At 40.8% G+C, this 25,338-nt stretch overlaps 1 protein-coding gene across 4 annotated transcripts in view; it reads left to right on the forward strand.

The window, feature by feature from the left end:
• LOC126258817 (calpain-A) overlaps positions 1-25,338 on the forward strand; it is a 668,101-nt gene that overhangs the window by 585,116 nt on the left and 57,647 nt on the right. For all 4 annotated transcript variants that reach the window (XM_049955671.1, XM_049955674.1, XM_049955675.1 and 1 more), the window contains 3 exons: positions 3,381-3,515; positions 20,124-20,292; positions 24,232-24,413. In XM_049955671.1, coding sequence (XP_049811628.1) covers positions 3,381-3,515; positions 20,124-20,292; positions 24,232-24,413 — 486 coding nt within the window. The remainder of the gene's footprint in view (positions 1-3,380; positions 3,516-20,123; positions 20,293-24,231; positions 24,414-25,338) is intronic.

Below are 25,338 nucleotides of genomic sequence, written 5' to 3' on the forward strand. Positions count from 1 at the left end.
CACATACACAATGCTGGTCGTGAACTGGCTGATATAATCTAAGTGTCGCAGCTGCCTGGGCGATGCTTTTTCTGGCTTTACCTTAAAGGCATAGGTAAGCGGTTTATGATCTGTGTAAATCGTGAACTGTCGCCCTTCTAATGCGTGTCTGAATTTTTTTTACTGCCGCATAAGCGGCGTACTGCTCACGGTCATATGTTGCCCAACGTTGCTGAGATGGTGACAACTTATGACTATAAAATGCAATGGGCTGCCATAACTGATCAATTCATTGCTGAAGTACGGCACCAATGGCAGTGGACGAAGCATCAACCATGAGAGCGAGTGGAGCATGCGCGACCGGGTGTGCTAATTGCGTGGCCTCTGCTATAGCTTTTTTATAGCGTGAAACGCGGTGTTCGCCTCGATATACCAATGCACACTGTAGTTAGGTTTAGGTGCGCCTTTAAGTAGTTCATTCAATGGTGCAGTTATCAGTGCATGCTTGCGAATGAACCGTTCGTAGAAATTCACTACTCCAATGAATCGTCGTAATTCTGACTGTGACAGGGCGGGGGTATTTGTTTATGGCCTCTACTTTACTATGTGGCGGTCAAATACCCTGTGAATTCACCAAATATCCTAGAAAGTGGACCTCTTTCTCACCAAAAACACACTTGGCAGGATTAATTACTAGTCCATGTGTGTGTAGGCGGTCAAACACTTGTGCCAAATGCTGTAAGTGCTCCTCTTCTGATGCCGACATCGCCAATAAATCATCTATATACACATAGCAAAAATCTAAATCTCTTATAACCTCATCCATAAAATGTTGGAAGGTCTGGGCGGCATTACATAGTCCGAATGGCATTCGGGTGAATTCAAATAGACCGAATGGTGTTGTCACCGCTGTTTTAGGAATGTCTTCTGCAGCTATAGGGATCTGATAGTAAGCTCGAACTAGATCAATGGTAGAAAATATGGTCTTACCGTGAACATTTGCAGAAAAGTCTTCTATATCTGTAACTGGGTACCGGTCTGGAATGGTTCTTGCATTGAGTTGGCGATAGTCACCGCAGGGGCGCTATCCATTCTTCTTTTTAGGCACGATGTGAATTGGGGATGCCCAACTGCTACTAGAAACTCTGCAGATACCTTGTGACAGCATGCTGCGAAATTCCTGCTTTACCACTTTTAGCTTTTCGGCCGTTAAACTTCTAGGCCGAGCGTGAGTTGGCGGCCCTGGCGTGGTCAAAATGTGGTGGACGGTTGTATGCTTGACTGGTGGAAGAGTAGGCGATTGCTGTGTGATCTCGGGGTATCCTTTCAGTAATCGTATATATGGTGTGTCGCCTGTGACTGTGCGTATCTCTAGTGGTGTGATACAATGGACTTTTCCTGTTGTATGCAGACTAGTAGTCAAATCTATTAGTCGCTGACGTCGCAGATCTGGCAGTAAGTCGTAGGATAAAAAATCTCCTCCGATAATAGGCTGTGATATATCTGCCGCTGTAAATTGCCATTCAAACACACGGCGTAGCCCCAAATTAAGGAATAATGTTACTCGACCGTATGTTCTAATTTTGGAGTCATTGGCAGCGTATAGATAACAGTCGTCGCAGCTCCGCTGTGATAGGCGGTTTGCTGGATTTGCTGGATATACGGACACTTCTGCGCCTGTATTGACGAGAAACTGTAGTTTTGTTTCGCGGTCTGTCACAAAAAGTCGGCAAGTGTTTGCACTGGAAGTTATCGCTGCTACGGTGTCTGCCTCATGTTTCCACTTGCAAGGTGGCATGCACTTTCGCGCATCATTACCAGATGTCTTGTGGTACCAGCATAAGTTCTGTAGTGATGGTGAACGATTGCGACTTCGTGACCGTTGGCGGCGTGGCCGTTGGCGGTTGTGCGTTGTTTGTAATGCAGCTACCTGTGCGGTCAACTCTGCCAGTTGTGATTGTAGGGAGACTAGCGTCATGATGGGCGAATTTTGTTGTTGTGGTGTTAATGTTGAGACACTTGATGTGGGATGCATTTCAATTAACCTGTCGGCCGTTTGTGCCAGTGCGTTTAAATCGCCTGCACACACCGTGAGAATTTTTTGAGTATCTGACGGCAACCAAGACAACCATATATTTCGTAGCACATCATCAGTTACAGTGTTACTTGCCAGTGTGCGCAAACGTCGTAAGAGTTGTGATGGAGTGCGATCTCAGAGTTCTTCAGTGCGCAGTAGCTTCTCTAGCTGTTTTGCCTCTGATTGTGACAAACGCGTTATTAATGTGTTTTTAATGGATGCATAACAATCGGTATCCGGTGGTGCGGCTAGGATATCTTGTACTTATGCTGCTAGATCTTCTGTAAGTGCTGCAACCACATAGCTGTACTTAGTTTCGTCCGCCGATATTTGTGCGAGGACGATCTGGCTTTCTAACTGGGCAAACCACAATAGAGGATTATGTAACCAGAATGGTGGAGGTTTTATTGTCACCCTGTTAATTGCACTGCTGGCTTCAGGTTGAATTGAGACTGGCGAATCGGTCATTATCGTGCTGAAATGAGCGCGACGCGGGGGTGCGGAAGTTACAAACGTGAACGTTGCGGAACTTCGTTAAACGCTGAAGCCGATGCGGATGTTACGTAGTTCGTCGGGTGTCACCAAATGTGGGTGTTGGAGAAAACAATTCCTTTATTCCCACATACATTTAGCAATAACTGAACACTACACACATGAATGAATTGTGTAGACATGAGCAGCACGGAAATACTAACTAAAGCTAAGTCAAAGAATAACAATATCACTGCACGTAAATTAACACCTCACGGAATGTTTATGAAGCACTGTACACTTGTAGGGATCTATTGTCAGAAATAGGTCACTAAAACTTCAACAGGACAAACAATACTATAGCTGGAATAAAATAACTTTATCAACAAATCAACTGATAAACACTGAGCTATGCCTTACACGGCTTAGCACATTAAAAAAAAAAAGAGGCCGGGATGGAAACACAATCAGCATGTGGAACTCTAGAAAGAATTAAGATTGTGTGGCTTCTACCACTCACTCATTGAAACGTCAATTGTGAAGTTGTTTAAACAGAGTAAAATATCCCACTAACATTGCATGTAATTTAAGTTTTATTGTTGTCTTATGAATGTAACCGTTTTGGACTTGTGAAGAGCAATGCAATAATCGTCCTCTATCTCCTATAAAGATCAGCAGTTCCTCTAAGTAAATGGTATTCTCTTTAAAGTGCCCTGTGTAATCCAGCAAAAACAATTTTTTCATGCATCTGAATAAATGTTTTAGCAATAAGCAGTAAGAGTATTAGTGGCAATGACTAATTTCGTCAGGGATGTTCAGAAACAAAAATGATATATGTTTTACACTTTTTCAGATTTTGGCAATATGGACGTTGGGTGGATGTTGTTATAGATGACAGACTTCCTACTTGTTATGGGCAGCTTGTGTTTCTACATTCCTCAGAACGTAATGAATTCTGGAGTGCTTTGCTTGAAAAAGCATATGCAAAGTAAGTGAATAAAATGGAACATCTCCATTCTCAAACATTGCTCTAATTTTCACTTCTGAAAGCAGTTCAGTGAGAACTTGTAGGTTGGGATATTGTTACACAGTAATTAATTAAAGTTTTATTTTGTTTGTTTATTGTAAACATGTTCCATGTATACATACAGTGCTGAGCTGGTTCTGGATGAAGAACATGTCAAGATCATGGTTACAAATATTTGGTAGCAGCTGCATTTTACACACAAATAACTCGTGCAGCTCACGTATGTAAATTTAATAATAGAATAGAGAGTCAGATGAAACTACATGTATTTACTTATGAAAAAGGATTCCTTAGTTTTTTAAGCTTTTAATCCCTGTGATGTGTTTAATACTTTCATTCTTGTATACTTGACACATCTTTGTGCCAATATTCATCAGTTAAAAGTCTGTATTTGCAAACCATCACAATTTATGAAAGTCATTCTTGGTCTGAACCTACATGATCATTATACAGTTCCAATTTCATTTTCACTGTTAATGAGCATCTTCCACTCAGTCTATAAATGGTTGTAATTTCCATTTACTAGAAACTGAAGACTGCTTTGCTTCTGGTTTCTTGATTTAGTTTGCTGTCTGAATGAAGATATAATGAATGGATTGTATTATCATCTGTAATAGCTGACAATTGTGCATCACTAAAAGTTCTATCTAGAGTGACAAAATTAGCCTTCTTATGTTGGCTGAGAAAGAGTTGACTGTAAAGAATGTGAAAAACTTGGATAAGAGGTTATTAATTCTGTGACTGACAAATTTTCTGCTGGTTTCACCAGAGGGGTACCAGCAGAGGTTGTTTATCCATACAGTACATACACTGTAATCAAAAGTATTTGGACACCTGGCAAAAAATCGCTTAAAAGTTCATGGCCCCCTTCATCGGTAATGCCGGAATTCAATATTGTGTAGGCCCACCCATAGCCTTGATGACAGCTTCGACTCTTGCAGGCATACATTCAGTCAGGTGCTGGAAGGTTTCTTGGGGATTGGCAGCCCATTCTTCACGGAGTGCTGCACTGAGGAGAGGTATCGATGTCGGTCGGTGAGGCCTGTCACTGTTTTGGCCCCAAAGCTACACTGCTCCCTGTTTTTAAAAACTGTTAGCTCTTTTCAAATTGAAAATATCATATTTTATGTGGTTTGTATGCATATGGTCACACAGTATTTTTAAGCTGAAATAAACTGGACCAAGGAGGTGCAATTCCAATTTGTCTCAAGTTAATGCACTGTTTATCTGGGTGTTAACGATTCATATACATATTTGCAGCACTCCTATGCTGCAGTGGCTGTAAATGAATCCAAGTGTATCTGCTGCACCAAATTTGCTGCCACTTCCTGAGCTCTTCACAGTAAAGTTAATGATTGGCAATGCCAAGAGCTATTTTACATAATAAGGTTTACATTAAGTTTTGTTTTTACAATTACATATACAAAATATTGCATACACTGGCACAGGTTTCAAACACAACTGTTATAAAATGACGCCCCCATGGCTGATATTCCACTGCTTATGTATTGTTTCAATAATTACAGGTTTTGTCATCCATTATTACAGACAGAATATTTGAGGATTACAGTCAAAATAATGTTGGCATTCACAAACTGATCGCAGGATATTACATAGTAATTTGTCCTTTTTATGTTGGAATAAAAAGATTACTTACTTTTTTAGTATCAAAATATACGAAATATGTTTGCAAACAATGTTTTACAAAATCATGAAATAAGAATGTTACAAATTTTACCTAAGTCTGTAAATGTGACAGCCTGACTCCTGAGGCCTACACTTCATGTCATATGTATCTCAACAGTCATATACATCTAAAAACAAAGATGATGTGACTTACCAAATGAAAGTGCTGGCAGGTCGACAGACACACAAACAAATACAAACATACGCACAAAATACTAGCTTTCGCAGCCAACGGTTGCTTCATCAGGAAAGAGGGAAGGAGAGGGAAAGATGAAAGGATGTGGGTTTTAAGGGAGAGGGTAAGGAGTCATTCCAATCCCGGGAGCGGAAAGACTTACCTTGGGGGAAAAAAGGACAGGTATACACTCGCTTGCGCGCGCACGCGCGCACACACAGACAGACACGAGCAGACATTTGTAAAGGCAGTGAGTTGGGGCAGAGATGTAAGTCGAGGCGGAAGTACAGAGGCAAAGATGTTGAAAGACAGGTGAGGTATGAGCGGCGGCAACTTGAAATTAGCGGAGGTTGAGGCCTGGCGGATAACGAGAGGAGAGGATATACTGAAGGGCAAGTTCCCATCTCCAGAGTTCTGACAGGTTGGTGTTAGTGGGAAGTATCCAGATAACCCGGACAGTGTAACACTGTGCCAAGATGTGCTGGCCGTGCACCAAGGCATGTTTAGCCACAGTGTGATCTCATTACCAACAAACACTGTCTGCCTGTGTCCATTCATGCGAATGGACAGTTTGTTGCTGGTCAATCCCACATAGAAAGCTTCACAGTGTAGGCAGGTCAGTTAGTAAATCACGTGGGTGCTTTCACACGTGGCTCTGCCTTTGATCGTGTGCACCTTCCGGGTTACAGGACTGGAGTAGGTGGTGGTGGGAGGGTGCATGGGACATGTTTTACAGCGGGGGCGGTTACAAGGGTAGGAGCCAGAGGGTAGGGAAGGTGGTTTGGGGATTTCATAGGGATGAACTAAGAGGTTACGAAGGTTAGGTGGACGGCGGAAAGACACTCTTGGTGGAGTGGGGAGGATTTCATGAAGGATGGACCTCATTTCAGGGCAGGATTTGAGGAAGTCGTATCCCTGCTGGAGAGCCACATTCAGAATCTGATCCAGTCCCGGAAAGTATCCTGTCACAAGTGGGGCACTTTTGTGGTTCTTCTGTGGGAGGTTCTGGGTTTGAGGGGATGAGGAAGTGGCTCTGGTTATTTGCTTCTGTATCAGGTCAGGAGGGTAGTTGCGGGATGCGAAAGCTGTTTTCAGGTTGTTGGTGTAATGGTTCAGGGATTCGGGACTGGAGCAGATTCGTTTGCCACGAAGACCTAGGCTGTAGGGAAGGGACTGTTTGATGTGGAATGGGTGGCAGCTGTCATAATGGAGGTACTGTTGCTTGTTGGTGGGTTTGATGTGGACGGACGTGTGAAGCTGGCCATTGGCCAGATGGAGGTCAACGTCAAGGAAAGTGGCATGGGATTTGGAGTAGGACCAGGTGAATCTGATGGAACCAAAGGAGTTGAGGTTGGAGAGGAAATTCTGGAGTTCTTCTTCACTGTGAGTCCAGATCATGAAGATGTCATCAATAAATCTGTACCAAACTTTGGGTTTGCAGGCCTGGGTAACCAAGAAGGCTTTCTCTAAGCGACCCATGAATAGGTTGGCGTACGAGGGGGCCATCCTGGTACCCATGGCTGTTCCCTTTAATTGTTGGTATGTCTGGCCTTCAAAAGTGAAGAAGTTGTGGGTCAGGATGAAGCTGGCTAAGGTAATGAGGTAAGAGGTTTTAGGTAGAGTGGCAGGTGATCGGCGTGAAAGGAAGTGCTCCATCGCAGCGAGGACCTGGACGTGCGGAATATTTGTGTATAAGGAAGTGGCATCAATGGTTACAAGGATGGTTTCCGGGGGTAACAGATTGGGTAAGGATTCCAGGCGTTTGAGAAAGTGGTTGGTGTCTTTGATGAAGGATGGGAGACTGCATGTAATGGGTTGAAGGTGTTGATCTACGTAGGCAGAGATCCATTCTGTGGGGGCTTGGTAACCAGCTACAATGGGGTGGCCGGGATGGTTGGGTTTATGAATTTTGGGAAGAAGGTAGAAGGTAGGGGTGCGGGGTGTCGGTGGGGTCAGGAGGTTGATGGAGTCAGGTGAAAGGTTTTGTAGGGGGCCTAAGGTTCTGAGGATTCCTTGAAGCTCCGCCTGGACATCAGGAATGGGATTACCTTGGTAAACTTTGTATGTGGTGTTGTCTGAAAGCTGACGCAGTCCCTCAGCCACATACTCCCGACAATCAAGTACCACGGTCGTGGAACTCTTGTCCGCCGGAAGAATGACGATGGATCGGTCAGCCTTCAGATCACGGATAGCTTGGGCTTCAGCAGAGGTGATGTTGGAAGTAGGATTAAGGTTTTTTAAGAAGGATTGAGAGGCAAGGCTGGAAGTCAGAAATTTCTGGAAGGTTTGGAGAGGGTGGTTTTGAGGAAGAGGAGGTGGGTCCCGCTGTGACGGAGGACGGAACTGTTCCAGGCAGGGTTCAATTTGGATAGTGTCTTGGGGAGTTGGATCATTAGGAGTAGGATTAGGATCCTTTTTCTTCGTGGCAAAGTGATACTTCCAGCAGAGAGTACGAGTGTAGGACAATAAATCTTTGATGAGGGCTGACTTCCAGCCTTGCCTCTCAAACCCACAACTTCTTCACTTTTGAAGGCCAGACATACCAACAATTAAAGGGAACAGCCATGGGTACCAGGATGGCCCCCTCGTACGCCAACCTATTCATGGGTCGCTTAGAGGAAGCCTTCTTGGTTACCCAGGCCTGCAAACCCAAAGTTTGGTACAGATTTATTGATGACATCTTCACGATCTGGACTCACAGTGAAGAAGAACTCCAGAATTTCCTCTCCAACCTCAACTCCTTTGGTTCCATCAGATTCACCTGGTCCTACTCCAAATCCCATGCCACTTTCCTTGACGTTGACCTCCATCTGGCCAATGGCCAGCTTCACACGTCCGTCCACATCAAACCCACCAACAAGCAACAGTACCTCCATTATGACAGCTGCCACCCATTCCACATCAAACGGTCCCTTCCCTACAGCCTAGGTCTTCGTGGCAAACGAATCTGCTCCAGTCCCGAATCCCTGAACCATTACACCAACAACCTGAAAACAGCTTTCGCATCCCGCAACTACCCTCCTGACCTGATACAGAAGCAAATAACCAGAGCCACTTCCTCATCCCCTCAAACCCAGAACCTCCCACAGAAGAACCACAAAAGTGCCCCACTTGTGACAGGATACTTTCCGGGACTGGATCAGACTCTGAATGTGGCTCTCCAGCAGGGATACGACTTCCTCAAATCCTGCCCTGAAATGAGATCCATCCTTCATGAAATCCTCCCCACTCCACCAAGAGTGTCTTTCCGCCGTCCACCTAACCTTCGTAACCTGTTAGTTCATCCCTATGAAATCCCCAAACCACTTTCCCTACCCTCAGGCTCCTACCCTTGTAACCGCCCCCGCTGTAAAACATGTCCCATGCACCCTCCCACCACCACCTACTCCAGTCCTGTAACCTGGAAGGTGTACACGATCAAAGTCAGAGCCACGTGTGAAAGCACCCACGTGATTTACCAACTGACCTGCCTACACTGTGAAGCTTTCTATGTGGGAATGACCAGCAACAGGCAGACAGTGTTTGTTGGTAATGAGGATCACCCTGTGGCTAAACATGCCTTGGTGCACGGCCAGCACATCTTGGCACAGTGTTACACCGTCCGGGTTATCTGGATACTTCCCACTAGCACCAACCTGTCAGAACTCTGGAGATGGGAACTTGCCCTTCAGTATATCCTCTCCTCATACCTCACCTGTCATTCAACAACAAAGATTATATATATATATATATATATATATATATATCATTTTTTTTCCCCCCAAGGTAAGTCTTTCCGCTCCCGGGATTGGAATGACACCTTACCCTCTCCCTTAAAACCCACATCCTTTCATCTTTCCCTCTCCTTCCCTCTTTCCTGACGAAGCAACCATTGGTTGCGAAAGCTAGTATTTTGTGTGTATGTTTGTATTTGTTTGTGTGTCTGTCGACCTGCCAGCACTTTCATTTGGTAAGTCACATCATCTTTGTTTTTAGATATATTTTTCCTGCGTGGAAGGTTTCCCTCTATTATAATCAACAGTCATATATTTATACATTTCAAACTCACTGGACTCGCATTTGGGAGGACGACGGTCCCACATTTGGTCATCATGATTTAGGTTTTCTGTGATTTCCGTAAATTGTTTAATGCATATGCCGGGATGGTTCCTCGAAAAGGGCACAGCTATTCTCCTTCTCTCACCCGAGCTCGTGGTCCACCTCTAACGACCTTGATGTCGATGGGATGTTAAACACTAATCTCTTCCTCCTCCTTCATTTCAAATCCTTAAGTACTGTGGATGTTGATAAGAACATAATTGCTATGGAGGGGTTTTCATACCACCTTTTTACTTGTTATATATAAAACCATTGTTTTAATGAATATGTATTTTCATGATTTCTGTTACTTGTTAACCTTCTTGCAAAAGACCTCACAAATTTAATTTTTTTCAACAATGCAGAATTAACACATTTGGGTAAATAAAACACAATATTTACAATATATTTTTATTTTATTTATTACTAAAATAACAAATCAGGGAGATAATATTGCAGATTTACAGTATAAATATATGGAAATACACAATTTCATTTAAGAGAAATTGTATGTGAAATCAGCTTAGAGTATATAATTGTCTTTCCACCCTAGGGTGACTATTGCAGTCCATAATTACATGAAGGGAGAAACTTCGCCACATTTTTCATTTTAAAGATGAAATAAAAAGCAATTTGTATCCTTTTGAGGCCCCAAATAATACATTATTACTTTCATCCTCTTGTATTTCATCCGAACCTTCCTACAGTGCTAGAAACAAATCAGAACATCACACTTTTGACGTAGATATCTTGTTTCCCTCATCAGATAAGGGTAGCAAAGGCAAGTTTTTCAAACAGTTCTTTTTATTTGAGGCTCTTCTTGTATGTTTAGTATTCTTATGATGTTCTCACTCAACTCTTACACCCCCGTCCAAGAGGGATCACATCTCTTTTGTGAGTATGTGCTTGGCCACCATGGCGCTCCAGCCATAGCAGTGCTACTTGTCTTTCCGTGTTGCACCTTCTACTATTCTTTTTTTCTCTTTACCTTACCACTGGATGGTCTTCTTGATACAGATTGTGCTTCGATCCAGTTTGTGTTTTGGACACTTGTTTTCTTATCTGCCGTCTTTCTACAACTTTCAATTGTTAACTATACTGTTCTCCTGTTGGGTTTGACCTATTGCTACTTTTCTAAATTTTACAGAAGTGTGGATCATGCAGGGAAGGTCGTCCCGTTTGACACAAATTCCACCTTTGTGCTTTTCTCCCTTCTTTCTTGCAATTGTACTATGCCTAAAACCCAGCACTGTAGCCATTTGGTTGCGGAGGTAGGTAGGTCACCAGGTACCTGTGTGGTAACCCCCCTGACCGTTATCAGGGATCGCACTGTTCATGCTCGAGCTGGAAACTCCCCATGCAAGCCAAGGAGTATGTGCCCACTGTGACTGGGCACAGGGGATCCTTCTAAATGATTTACTAGCCAGCTGATTGTTGCTGTGGCTGGGTGGCACGTTTGGGAAGAGAATGGGTGGTACCGTGGTGGAAGATTTGCACATGAAGCAAATTGAACTTTCTTCTGCTGGTACGTGCATAGCCCCAGCAATCTTTTCTGAAGTTGGGACATATTACAATGCAGAGAGTTATGACCCTCAAATGTTCAATTTGATGGCTTTTGCATGGGAGGAACATACGGTACAGAGACAAGGTGAGAAATAATCCTCCCAGTACTTGCTCTGTGCTAGGATGGATGGGGATTCCCTTCTGACTACAAAGCCTTTGTTCTTAGTTGAACATCTTGAGGACAGGTTTGAGGAAGTTGCAGCAATTCTAAAAACAAAAAGTGGCCCCATTCTGCTTAAAATAGCCTCCCTGGCTGTCATGGGCACCGCTTGCCTGTGATGAATCTGTTACAGGGTATCATTTTGCACTGAGCTCTTGTTTTACAGACTGGTGATGAGTTGCATGCTAATTTGGAGAGACAAAGTGTGCATTTTCTATTTTGTCCAGCAGAGACTGAAAGACAACAAAGTGGGTAGTGGATATTGGAGCCTTCATCTTGGCCTTTGAAGGACTCATTTCATGATAAGGTCAAGGTGATGTCAAAGCTATATATTACTTCACCCAATTCCTGCACCATTTTATGGATTGTGGCCACCAGTTGCACACACAAGCTCCTTGGGGCCCCTCCATGGGGAGTACCATGCCCCCCCCCCCTCCATTTATTAGAGTGCACCACTTCCAAATGTGAAAAGAAATTGTTCAGTGACTGTACTGCCATCCTGTGTGTCTTCTACATCTGGCCTTTGGGGCTGCATGACAGCACATGCTCCCCTGGTTGTTTGGAAGGGTGGTGGTGGTGGTGGTGGTGGTGGTGGTGGTGGGAGGGGGGGAGAGATGAACTACTACTGATTCCCCGTGACCCTCTTCAGTCCTTCCGGAGCATCAATTCCCTAACCCCCATGGAAGTCAGTCCTCAACCCTCAGCCAGAGAAGCAAAGCCCTCCTCTTGCATCCTTTACCAGGAACAGACCCCTCAGGACACTCCCTTTCCAGGACTCTGTTGATGGGCAACCGGATACCAGCCACTCACTGATGGAGCCACAGGTTGCAGGACATATGACTGTATATTACTCATCTGTCTGAAAATCATATGACTGTATATTACTCCTCTGTCTGAGAATATGGAACTGACAAGCCCTCACAGAAGTTGAAATGATCTAAGAACAGGGAGGACAAGAAGTAGCCCTCCAAAAAACTAGAGAGATTCTTTTCGCCCCCGTGCTGCCAGACCCTCCCATATTCTGCCTCTGTATCTGATGGAGCATTCCTGGTGGCCCCTATGGCCCTGAACGCCCCCCCCCCCCCCAAATCTATCTATCTACCCCCTCCCCCCAAAAAACACACACACACCCTGCCTCAGAACAAGTCTGTTTTGATTATGTATCTTCACCACCACTGGCAACAGGCAGCTCTGAGGCATGACATGCCTACTTTGTCCCTTCATGTCCTCACAGAATACTGATAGCATGGATCTGTAGTGGTTTTTCCACAGTTTGGCTCAGGTGTGACATATTTTGTGCACTTCTGTTGTTTCTTGCTTCAACCTCCAGGAAACTTGTTTCCCAGCAGTGTGGACCCCTACCTTCCGTGGCAATTGGGACTATTTTAAGAATCACACTGGCTATGAAAAAGTGTTGAGTGATGGTTGCATGTAGTTTCTGGACTCTGTCTACAGGAAACATGTTCCACTCAACATAACTTTGTAGGCTGTGGCTGTTTGTGTGAAGGTATTTCTGGTATTTACCATCTGTAATATGTATCTCCCTCCCAACGACGAAGTCTCAGAAGAGTTGGTTTGCACTGTTTCTTTCAGCTCCCCATCCCCTAATTTCATAACATTGGGTGATTTCAAGGCATACAACTTCTTGTCGGGTGGTAATACAAAAACAGGCTGAGGGTGAAGTAGTTGAAAACTGACTTACAAATCTCGACTTTTTGAGTACTGGTGTTCTTACACATTTCATTGTGGTATAGGGATCTTATTTGGCCATTGACCTTTCAATTTGCAGCCCAGCCATTGACCTTTCAATTTGCAGCCCAGGTCTTCTCCTATCCATCCATTGGAGAGTCTATGATGACATGTGTGACAGTGATCAGTTTTGGAGCACCCCTCAGTTTCACTTGCCTGGGTGCTCACCCCGATGGGCTCTCCCCAGAGCTGATTGGGATGCTTGCACAACAGTCATCACCCTTTGCAGTTGTCCACAGTACAATTGGAGTCATTCTATCAGGAACTGACTCAGTGATCCTCTCTTCTTCCGGATCACAATGTCAGAAGATACCTTGGTGGACCTCCGAAATCACCACGGCCGTTAGACATTGCAGGTGTCTCTCCAATGCGTTATGTGACGTCCATTGATGGAGCAGCTCATTGCCTTTAATTGGCTTCATGCCCATACCTCATAAAACGACAGAAATGAGAATTTTGGGAATGGTATGTTGTTTCCATTGGACCATGTACCTCTCTTTCACAGGTTTAGGTGAAGATTCTACAACTCTGTTGACGCCAGTATCGCATTGGTGTACCTGGTATCTCTGTGAATGCTGATGTCTATACTGATCTAGATCCAGATACTGTTGCTGAACATTTTGCTTTTCATTATGCTTGAGCCTCTATATCTGTTAATTATCATCCTGCATTTCATATCCTAAAAAAGTGGATAGAACAACTTCCTTTAAAATTTATTACGTGTCACCTGGAACTTTACAATGCTCCTTTCAGTGAGTGGGAGTTCCTTGGTGCCCTTGACTTTGCCCTGACATGGCCCCTTGGCCAGACTGCATCCACAGCCAAATGCTGAATCACTTCATCAGTGCATTGCCAACATTGCATCCTTTCCATTTCCAACCATGTATGGAGTGAGAGTGAGTTCCGGTCTCAGTGGTGAAACAGCGTGGTCTTCCCAGTACTTAACCCAGATAGTCCTGAATTATTTGTTTTTCAAAATTGATTTATATCTTATCTACATTCATTCACAAGGTTGTAAGGAAGAAAGTAAAAACAATTTTGAGTATTTATTTTTATTTGGTATTTCCAAAAATGGGCATCCTTCCAGAAGGATGTCAGGACAATAAGGGAACATGTTTTTAAAGTATATGACATTGCACAATTAACTTGTTTTGGTTGTTATACTTTCAAATAGACATAAATAAATTTGAATTATGGGCTAAAACAGCTAATAAATACAAAACACAAAGAAAATAACCTATACACATATTTTATGCACTAGTATGATAAGACAAAAAGCAACAAACATGAAGTGGTTCGTTACATTTTACGCACATAGTAGTAGTTTTTTGTGGCAACTTCGACATTTCAGCTGCTTCTTCTTTTTTGTTATCTCGTCCGTTGGTAGTTCAGCAACATAATGTTCTCTTCCATCAAATGTAGGATCTAGTTTTGCCCTCTTACTAGGATGTCCTCTGCTGTAGTGACTCTTTTCTAACTTTCAAGAATTGCAGTGACAATTCGACGATGAAATGTCAGATGATCTATGGGTTCTTCGTTGTGCTTGTAAAGATCCCAGGCATTTTGCTCTGCGATGTCTATAAAATGTGCAATAATTGGGAAATACCTCTCTTTTCCCCTCTCATAGAACATCTATATAGGGATACATTTTGGTCAGCTCGATCTATGCCTGGATGGCCAAGTTGGCTACCAGGACAGACTTTGGACGTGGGAAAACCTCTGGTTGACTCTGTGTTGACAATTGTTGGAGGGTTCGAATGCGGATTAATGTGCACTAGCATCTCTGAATAAACTGTGAACCATAAAAGAGACCATGACCATGTGGCAGTGTTCCCTTTGTGCTTCTTTATTAGTCAAACATTTTGAAGAATCTGATTAGTTATAATTTTCGAGATTTTTATCAATTTGTCTGCTGGTTCTGCTTCACTATTCAATGGAGAGATTGTTTTAATTTTTGATTCAGAAGATTAGGGTAACAGAACAAGAGACAGAAATCGTAAATGACATTACAGTTTTACAAAACGACTCTCAGAATAACAAAATTTAGTCTGTTCTTGTGGTTGCAATTAGATTTCATCAACGAACATACTTTTTTTTCAATACATAAATGATTTTCACCATCTGTCTTGCATAATGGATCTCTTTGGAGCACAGAAAGGTACTGCAAGAGATGGTTCTCAGAGAAGATAATTAACTGTTAGTTCAAAAAGTATCAATGTAATCATCTCATATATTCTGTCTGCATTTTTAATGCAAGAGATCTTTTCCAGAATGTTTCAATCAAAACACATGTACTTCTAAAAGATGTCAAATTTTATGCTGTTGTTACAAACTAATGACTTCAACAGAAAAGACAGCCAGTGCATGTTCCATGGACAACTGTTTCCTGCCCTTTTCTATTGTAAGTTAATAGACCAAAATGTGCACAGAATTATCTGCATTGAACTAGTAGCAGATATTCCTTTTATTTTAAAATACCTCTGTGTCTAAAACTTACTAAGTACATATAATTTACTGCTTTGTTGATTTTCACATTTGTTTCACTCTCATCCATTAATGGTTGCTTGTACTCACTCAGGAGTTCTTTTTCAAGTAACTGATGATTGATTCCATGAATCATTGAGCTTGGGAGGGGGGATTCTTTTCAGCAGCTGACTTACCATAACCTGGTTACCTTTTTTGAATATGAAAGTCTGCAAAGCAATGATGTATGGTATGTCATCAAGATTTGGAAAAAGATGTCTTGCTTCTTTTCATTAGATAAGTTTCAATGACCTCCAGAATATTTATATAGTTGCCGCCACTGCTAATACTAACCTAAGTGTAGTATGCAGTTTCTCAGCTTGTGTTGTGTTGGAAGTCATTAATTCTTACAAATAAATCTTCACTTCCCGCACTGTCTGACACTTCGATGCATACAGTAGTTAATTTACACACCCACAAATTGTAAAAGAAAACTATCAGTACTGGGGTGACAGATTGCAGTTTACTTCCAGTTATTTCATGCAAGTAACACCAACACAAATGTGTGTAATTTTCTGTAAACGAGTTAAAAACAGAGTTTTACTTGCTACAACTGTGAGTCTCCCTCAAAAGTTAATGATGATTGTGTTTGTCTGCACTGGGTCATAATTTGTACTCCCCCCCCCCCAGCTTGCCCCGGCTCTCTCTGCCTGATGTGTTTTTTATTGGCCATTACACCACCTGACTAATATGATGTGTTCTTAGAGAACACATTCAGCTAAGGAAATTGAAGTAAATACCCATCTGCATAAGAAAATTGATAAATTTATCAGGCAGGCGTAATATTTGGGCATATTTAATACTTTTTCATGCAATTTATCTGATATCTGCATAGCACACAATTAGATAATGGCGAACAAGGAAAAACTTGTTTCCCAAAAATGAATGCTCACCAGTGAATTGGTCCCCAAAGTTCAGTGAGTTGGTCCATCTCTAATGCTTATTGCCGATCATGTAAATTGCTCTATAAATCATGAGCATTTGGTGCCTGTAAACTGCATGTTACGCAACAGTCTATGTCAAATGGTTCTTTCTCAGCATAGTTATTGATATATTGTGTAATATTTCAAGCCTGTCAGTATCACTTTAAGTTGCTTCTGTCAATAAATGAAGCAGTGTAATTTTTTGCAGTTGGAGTTGAAAGTAGGGAAACACTAACACAATGTTGCCTATCTTCTGTACTGAATGCGCAGACTGAGAACATGAACTGAAACTAGAGCTGTCTTCGTGTATTTCTGACATATCTTCACCACCTTCTGTAATGTCTTCTTTGGGTAATTCCAGTTTTACTACTTTACTCTGAAAAAATGATTTAACTGATCCTTGCAAAGGTCTTCTCTGAGCTGTTGGCAAGCGCCCACTATTGCATTCACTTGCTGATGCCTATGGGTGTACCGTTGTTACATCACTACAAATTAAACTGAGACACTCTAATGTCTAAAGCATTGTAAGAGTTGAATTTGGTAAGCATTGTCTTGCTTAAGTAATGTTTCTTCCATTTCAAGTTTTTGTGATCTGATGCCATACTCCATAGATATTGATAGAATTTGATTTAAGTTGTTGGTGCTAAGTTAAGCTTCGACATCAGTGGAGTATGGGGTGCGGCAAAAGTAGAAAGAATTTTGTCCCCATGTAGAGGAGGGATGTAAGGGTGAGAACCTTATCTGTTTGCTGTACACTGGTGTCACTTGTGGCATACCTGCCTGCAGATATAAATTACGCGGGGAAGTAACAAGGTTATGTGAAAGCATATCATGGAGTTGTTCGTGTTGAAACACACTTGTTATGCTATTTATTTTTCGCTTGCCACACACAAGTGTGTGCCACACTACTATAGTCCTACAGCATTTAGATCACTAGTGTTGGCAGCAGTCGTAAACAGAAGACAGTTGACACAAAGTGTATTGACATTTACCAGTAACAAGCAGAGAGCCAAAGCTCAGCTCAACATTGCAACTTGTAGATATAGTGTCACTGCTGGAAAACTTTGCATTCTAGCTGTCATTGTAAGTGTCCAATAGACAAAATTTTATATCATTCTGATTACAACTAATAATTGACATATTTTAATGTAAGCAATTTTGAAGGGAAAGGCAGGTTGGGTTGGGGGAAGCTTCACAGCTCAGGATCTCTATTTTTTAATCACTGAAATCTTGAAATCAGGGTCATTACCGATATAGTAAAAGCCTTTGTCTGAGATTTCACTGAGTCATTCTTGAACATCCACATCTGTCTCGCATAAAACATGTTGCATAGAACATACAGCTTTTTCCGCCATGGAGAAACACTGACATTAAACAAAATTCCAACACACAAATGCTGTGGTATGTTTGTGAGACCTCTCAAGACCCAAAACTAAGAAACAAAGCACAGCAGCAATGCAAGAATTCTGGCATGTGCAGCTTTCCATCCAACGGGAAGGTAATACAGAAGATTTCTTTTCACTTTTCAGGGATGTATGGAACACAAAGAGAAAATTGTAGTAATCTCAGACACATTCCATGGTACTTAAGGGTCAAAGTACTGGAAACGATAGATCGCGGATATAACAATGTGTTTATTTTAAGATCTTTGAGGAATACATTTGTCATAATTCTACTTCATCAAATGACATTTCATGTTTCACACTTTGGCACAACAGTTCTCTTTACTTGTTCTGTTACAATGTCACTTGTTGTCCACTATTAGGTATTTAGGCTGCAATGCTCTGAACAGGGATTGTTTGCTTTATATTGTTCACTAAGATTCCTTAAAAATCATATGTTAATGTGCTGTCCCACCAGTTGATGTAGGCCACTAAGCAAAAGAAATATATTGGAAGTATGACAGCAGTCCAGTTGAATTTAGATTAGAATAAAGCAGCTCATTCAGTGCTGTTTTATGCTTTCCAGTTGTCGTGAGAATGACTTTTTGGTTGTTCCGAATAAGGCTTTAAAATTTTAAACAATGTGGATGTATGGGCATTCAAATCTATCATCTATGTAGTCTTCTATAGCAGTGTAGAGGTGCCTTTTCATATTCTTCCTGCTTGTGTAAAGTATAACTGGGACAAAAAGCACTGGATCATCCACCAGTGCCTATATTAGTGAGAGTAATCACCTCAAAATGACCTGGAATCAAACTGAGTCGTCGCTCACCTTCACTCAGATAGTCTTGGGATGTGTTACTGCAATTTCCACCTCAGCAGATTAACAATATTCTTATGGGGAAGTGACTCAGTACCTAGGTGATATATAACTGCCCATCTAGACATAACAAGGATTGATAAAAAAAATCTACTTGTCAACTGGCGGCAGGAGGAAATGCACAAAAGATCTGGAAACACATGAGATTTTGAAGCCAGCAGCTCTTTCTTCTGGCAAACGGTTTGAAGGGATAGAAGAGGGATGATGGAAAAGGACAAGTGAACTTTAAGAAATGAGAAATGTTTTGGGAAAGTCACCCCGAACCCTGGGTCAGGAGAGACGTACTGTACCACATGGGAAGGGAAGACTGACTGTTGGTGCTAGTACTAGATGAGGTTTTTTATGTGAAAGGAGATAGTAAAAGACTGTGACATTAGCTTTTGTGTCTCAACTAAAGTTTATTATGCTGGTCAGACAACGGTTCAAAAATCAAAGAGTAGAGCAAATTAGTAAAATAAAATTTTATTATTTTATGAATTCTTATTGCTGAATACAGACCCTCCAGTTCATAGTGACAAAAGTTCCATGGGACTTTCAACTGACCCAAGGCTTCATCTGGAAATAAGATATATTTAGTCATGTTCCTCATCGGTCAGGAATTTTGCATGGGCTCCTGATGAGATAGTGATTGGCCTTACGTAACAGTACCTAGTGATCAACACTATCAAAACTTTGATAGCCTCACAAAAGATAGCCACTGGCAAAACAGTTCTTTACTAAAATCTGAAGTTTTTTATAACTATTTTGTCATGTTTTTGAGGCACTAAAAGATAACTGTTATGACTACTGTAGCTGCCTCGTTATACAGCCTGGTGCCAAAATACCACTGCACATTTTTAAAAAAAATTGATTTGCATGCATGCAGAAAGAGACTTTACTTCGAGCAGCTGCAACATTGTACAATCTTTGTATTTTCATAGATTCTTCTGCAACACAGCTTGAATAGGATATTATCTCAGTTATGCTACTGTGGTCTTTTACAGCAACTGGCTTATAGGAACTGGGTACACACCCAAGGTAGAGTTTGGAGACTAGCAGTAGATACTAAGCAACTGTAGATGACAAAAATTAAACAATTTTAGTGGGACAGGAAATAGTATACAATGATCATTCAGTGTCTTGTCATTCAGATCGAAACATTAGCTGTATGTTAGTTTGTGATCCTTACATTTGGTCTTACTAGTTCCACTTAAGTGGGCAATGTTATCTGCATACTTCCCTAGAAAAGGCCTTCATAACTAGAATGACAAAATAGGTCTTGCAGCTAAATGTCAACTTCTGATATTGGGGGCATGGGAGCTATCATAAACTAGAATTTTTATTCAGAGTCTGTGCTTGTGAGACCTCAATTCTTTTATCAGCAGATTTAATGAGCTAACTGTACCTTTTACTTACAGATAATTAAATCTGTCATGTTCAAAACTTTCATGTGGCAAATTTCTTTCTTATAGGTTGCATGGTTCTTATGAGGCACTTAAAGGTGGAACAACATGTGAGGCAATGGAAGATTTTACAGGTGGTGTTACAGAAATGTTTGAGCTGAAAGAAGCTCCACCAAATTTGTACAAAATCATGTTGAAAGCTTACGAACGCAGCTCTTTAATGGCATGCTCAATTGAGGTTTGTATTCTTTTGTTTTGTATTGCTTATGAAGTCTAAATACTCATGAAAATATTAAGTACAAGGTTTCAAAGACTCCACCCACTTTGCCTACCCCAATCCTCCCTCCCACAATTTCCTTTCACTCCTCCCTCATAAGGTAACTAAAGTAAGACATCAGTTCATTCTAGTATGAAAACCTATTGACCTATTTGTGATTAGTTGCTCTCAAAATGTTTAACGTGAACTACAATAAGGTACCGCAATACACACACACCTTGCCCCTTTTTGCTCTTTTCTTACTGTTGACCTCTTAAAATTGACCAACTACTAGTGTAGTTTCTAGCTACCAATTACAATTTATTTTGTTAGATAATAAAGTGATATTGTTATTACAAGTCAATCTCTTGCTGCTTCCATTGCATCCTTGACACTAGCAGGAATTTGTTGTTAATATGTGTCCTGCAATTTTAAAAGACGCTCCTGTAGCATTATGTGCTGTTCATCAATGTCTTACATGTAATTTCCAAGAAAAACATTCCTGAACTTGCTATAGGATGTGCCTTTACATACACAAAGAAGCAAGCAGTGTTCATGTAAGATGGAACTCTGGCACATAAAAGTAACATTGTTTGAGATGTAGTGAATGATCTTTACAATGATGGATGTATAGGTACAGGAGGATGAGTTCTATGGCCTGTACAACTGCCATCCTCAATCCTTTGAATTATCTGCTGAACCGCAGGAAACAAGTGGTCTATGCATCAGAAATTTCTAATGCAGGCACACTTTAGCTGTGTGTCATGAAAGCATGCAAAACACATTTGACAGTGTCCACATGTGTTGTAAAGGGTTTGAAAATTCTCGAAGAGGCAAGCAGAGAGTATTTTAAACATTTCTTACAACTTTCTGTTCTTTCACTAATAACAGAAATAGTGAGGATTTTTGAACATATGCTTTTTTTTCCTTGCCTATGTGCAAGGAAATTTATAAAAACATTTATGGCACCCTGTATATGGTCCGCAATTCATGGAGAACTTCCCATTGTATTTAAGGATGGACTTCTGTCTCTGATGAGTGAGGTGACACAGTTGGTGATACACTGAAATCACATTCAGAATGACTTGGATTCAAACAACTGTAAGGTCAAATAGATCTAAGTTTTCCTTAGTTCCATTAAGTAGCTTTAGCTGAATGTCATGATAGTTACCTCAAAAAGGACGTAACCAAATTCCTCTCACATCCTTGCCCATCCTGAACCTGCATTCTAACTTCAATGATCTCATCTTCAGTGGCATACTACAGCTTAATCTTTCTTCTTTACCTAAAACTCTTAGCCACATGAGTGTGAGAAACTGCTGTAATGAACATTTTTAACAATTACTGAATGCTGACTGAACAAGGGAGAATGTACCTATTGCTGTTAACCAGGCACTAGTAAAGTAATAACTCTATTTACATTAAGTATTAGCCACAGTTCAAGATAACACAGAGCAGCTGTTTCAACTGGCATGTCTGCAGAAGTTATCCACATCTACATCTATAGTCTGCAAACCATTGTGATTTGCATGGTAGAGAATACATTCCATTGTACAAGGTGCTAGAATTTCTTCCTGTTCCATTCATGTGTGGAGCATGGGAAGAATGACTTTTTGAGTGCACCTATGCATCATGCTGCAATTATGCTAACGTTATCCTCGTGATCCCTATGTGAGTAATACGCATGTGGTTGTAGGATATTCCTAGTCATCATTTGAAGCTGGTTCTTAATACTTCAACAGACTTTCTTGGGATAGTTTACGTCTATCTTAAAGAATCTTCCAGTTCAGTTTCTTCAGTATTTCTGTGACACAATCCCACAGATCAAACAAACCTGTGACCATACTGCACTCCTCTGTATATGTTCAATATCCCCCGTTAGTCTTACCTGGTACATGTCCCAAGCACTTGAGCAATATTCTGGAACCAGTCGCATGAGTGATTGGAAAGCACTCTCCTTTGTAGACTGATTGCACTTCCCCAGTATTCTACCAAGAAATCAAAGTCTATCACCTGCTTTGCTCATGACTGAACCTACTTGATCATTCCATTTCATATCCCTACAAAGTGTTATACCCAGGCATTTGTACACCCAGACCGATTCCAACGGTGACTGATTGATATTACAGTCATAGGATACTATGTTTTTTCACTTTTGGAATGCAAACTTTTAAATTTCTGAACATGTAGATTAAGTTGTCAATCTCTGCACCATGTTGAAATCTGATGCAGCTTCTTTCTGATATACTTAATTATAGATAACTGCCTCATCTGCAAAAAGCTTGGTTTTACTGTTAATATTGTCTGCAAGATTGTTAATATACAATATGAACAACAAGGATCCCGACACACTTCCGTGGAGTACACCTGAAGTTACTTCATCTGACGATGACTCTCCATCCAAGATAACGTGCTGTGTGCATTTGTACTGCACAAGCATCCTTATGTCATATGGTGGAGTATACTTTTGGTATCAGTGTCATTTTGCCACTTTCCCATTAAATTTTCAAATGAGCACAGAAGGAATGATATCATTCCTGTGATTCTACCATCATAACCATTTTGTGTGATTTCTGAGGGAGGAAGTACTAGGTTGCACAGTCCTTGGAATGTCAATGGTAAACCTTTGTGACAAATCTTGCCCCTCCTGTAGCATTTGCTGCTTGAGTTGAATGAATGTTTCCGTAATAATCTCACGCTTACTAAACAAACCCTTGGCAGTTCCTTCTACTATTTGAATCTCCTCTATTAATCCTCCTCCTTCAAGGGCCCTGAACAGTGAAAATGCATTACATGAAGAAATGCTAACACTTCTTGAGCCTTTGGTCTGCCAGTAGTCTCTCCCAAGAAATTATATACATGAGAATTGGTGCCACCAAGATTATATGTACCACCTAAAATTGGTAAAGGTATATTACTTGAACCCATTGTTGACAGCACTGGAGACTGACTGAATGTATGATCTGAGATAGTACCTGAAGAACGTTCTCAGAACTTATGTAGACTAACAAGAACACTTTACTCATAACTTGTGGGAATTAGTAAAACAACATAGCCATTTCAAATTTCACAACACTGATATTTTTGCCAGTTTTGATGTGCTTTCCTCCCTCTTTAAATGGGTGACACTTGAGCGTACATACAGTTAATTACCAAAAAATCAGATGATGAGACAGTGCGTATGTATAGGCACATCCTTAGGCATATAAAACAACCTTACTGCTTAATAAACCACCATATTTAAGATAAACCAGTGAGCCAAATGTGTGTTGTTTACAATTTTTGTACAGCTCTTCCCATAATTTGTGGTGGTAGGTGCTTCCTTTCCTACATTATATTTCTCAGTTAAGATTTACTGCAGTTGGAATGCATGGTGGATTTACTGATTGGGGAAATGGTCATCAAAATATTGAAATTCAATTGGCCTGTTACCAGGATAAGAAATGACGTGCGCTGCCTGGACCAGAGTCTGCATGTTGTGCGAGATGACGACAACTTATAGTTTCACAACAGCATACATTAACTGTGGCACAAAAGATTAATCATAGAATCTAATATGTGGTTAATCATTTGAAGAATATTGTAGTAATAGCTATTGCAGCCAACATGTTGAACGATACAGTTGAAGTAATTTAAATTCCCAACAGCTCTGTACAGTTTGGAGTAATGTTGTGACAGAGACATAGTATTCTAGAGACAGCTTGTCACATCTGTGTAAACGAATTATATGGTAATGTAAAATTTACAATAGGTTTTGTAGTTAATGTTGAAATGCCCTTATTGCATGTGTGTGATTTTCAGCAGCAAGAACTTTAATTTATATTTTTTTATCTGATAGTTAAAAATATCAATGTGTTCTCTTAACTATTATTTTTGTATTATTAAATAAACTGTCACCGAATATTGAATATTATGTTTTAGCCAGATCCAAATATTACAGAAGCACAGACTGCAGAAGGACTGGTGAAAGGACATGCATACAGCGTAACAAAAATTAAATATCTTGACATAGCTACTCCACGTATGACAGGAAAAATTCCTCTGATACGTCTCCGTAATCCATGGGGAAATGAAGCAGAGTGGAATGGACCATGGAGTGACAAGTATGTACTACGCAAGACTTTTGAACCAACATGTCTCACCCTTTACCACTAAAATGTCCTCTTATAAATAAAAGTTCCTTATTAAAAAATAATAAGACCAATGAAAAATCCAGAGAAATACCTAATAAATACATAAGACTTGGAAATGAAAGCAATGTAAGAGAACTGTGGGGATGAAGGAAAAAACGAGATAAAGATTTGGACGAAGGCGAGAAGGAGACTATGCAAAATCAGAACAACTGTGAAAGTAAAAGAAATAGCTGGCTCAGAGAAACATATTTACAGGAAAGAATGAAGTGACAGAAAAACATATCTTTTGTATGACTGTCCTAGTTATGTATTAATCACCTCTTCTAAGACCAGTTATTTTTGTCAAAAACTTAAGATTCTGGTTTCTATTTTCAGTGTTGCTCAAGGTTTACTAAATTTTTTGAATCGTTGTTCCACAGGATGGTGAATGCTAGCCTATCATCTTCAAATATTTATCACTAGTGCAGTAATAAAAAATCCACTTCAATTTTTCTTTAGAATTGAATATGTAAAAACCCCTGTTTTTCATCTTACCAAAACAAAGATGTTTCTTTATCATACTTATTACTAACCCAGGATGAATTGGACGATTCCCAAATAGGACAAAATCTCCTACTCATTTGAAATTAAAGCTAAGTTATTGTCTCACTGTCTTCTGCTTTCACAGTCTTCATCATCATTATTTGTAGTTGTCTAACAGAATCGGTGTTCTGACTGAGGTCTCCACTAACCCTTGGAGTGCTTTATGTGTGTTAAATTGTGGCAACGCTCCTGTCCCCAGTTGCCCTAGCTTTAACATATTTAGTTGAATTTTTACTCAGTTTTTCTAGTAGCTGTTACATGATCAGTCTGCTCAGTTGGAAATTTCTGTCTCTGTTGGCTGTTGTGGTCTTCT

Source organism: Schistocerca nitens, chromosome 1, assembly GCF_023898315.1.
Source record: "Schistocerca nitens isolate TAMUIC-IGC-003100 chromosome 1, iqSchNite1.1, whole genome shotgun sequence".
NCBI lineage: Eukaryota > Metazoa > Arthropoda > Insecta > Orthoptera > Acrididae > Schistocerca > Schistocerca nitens.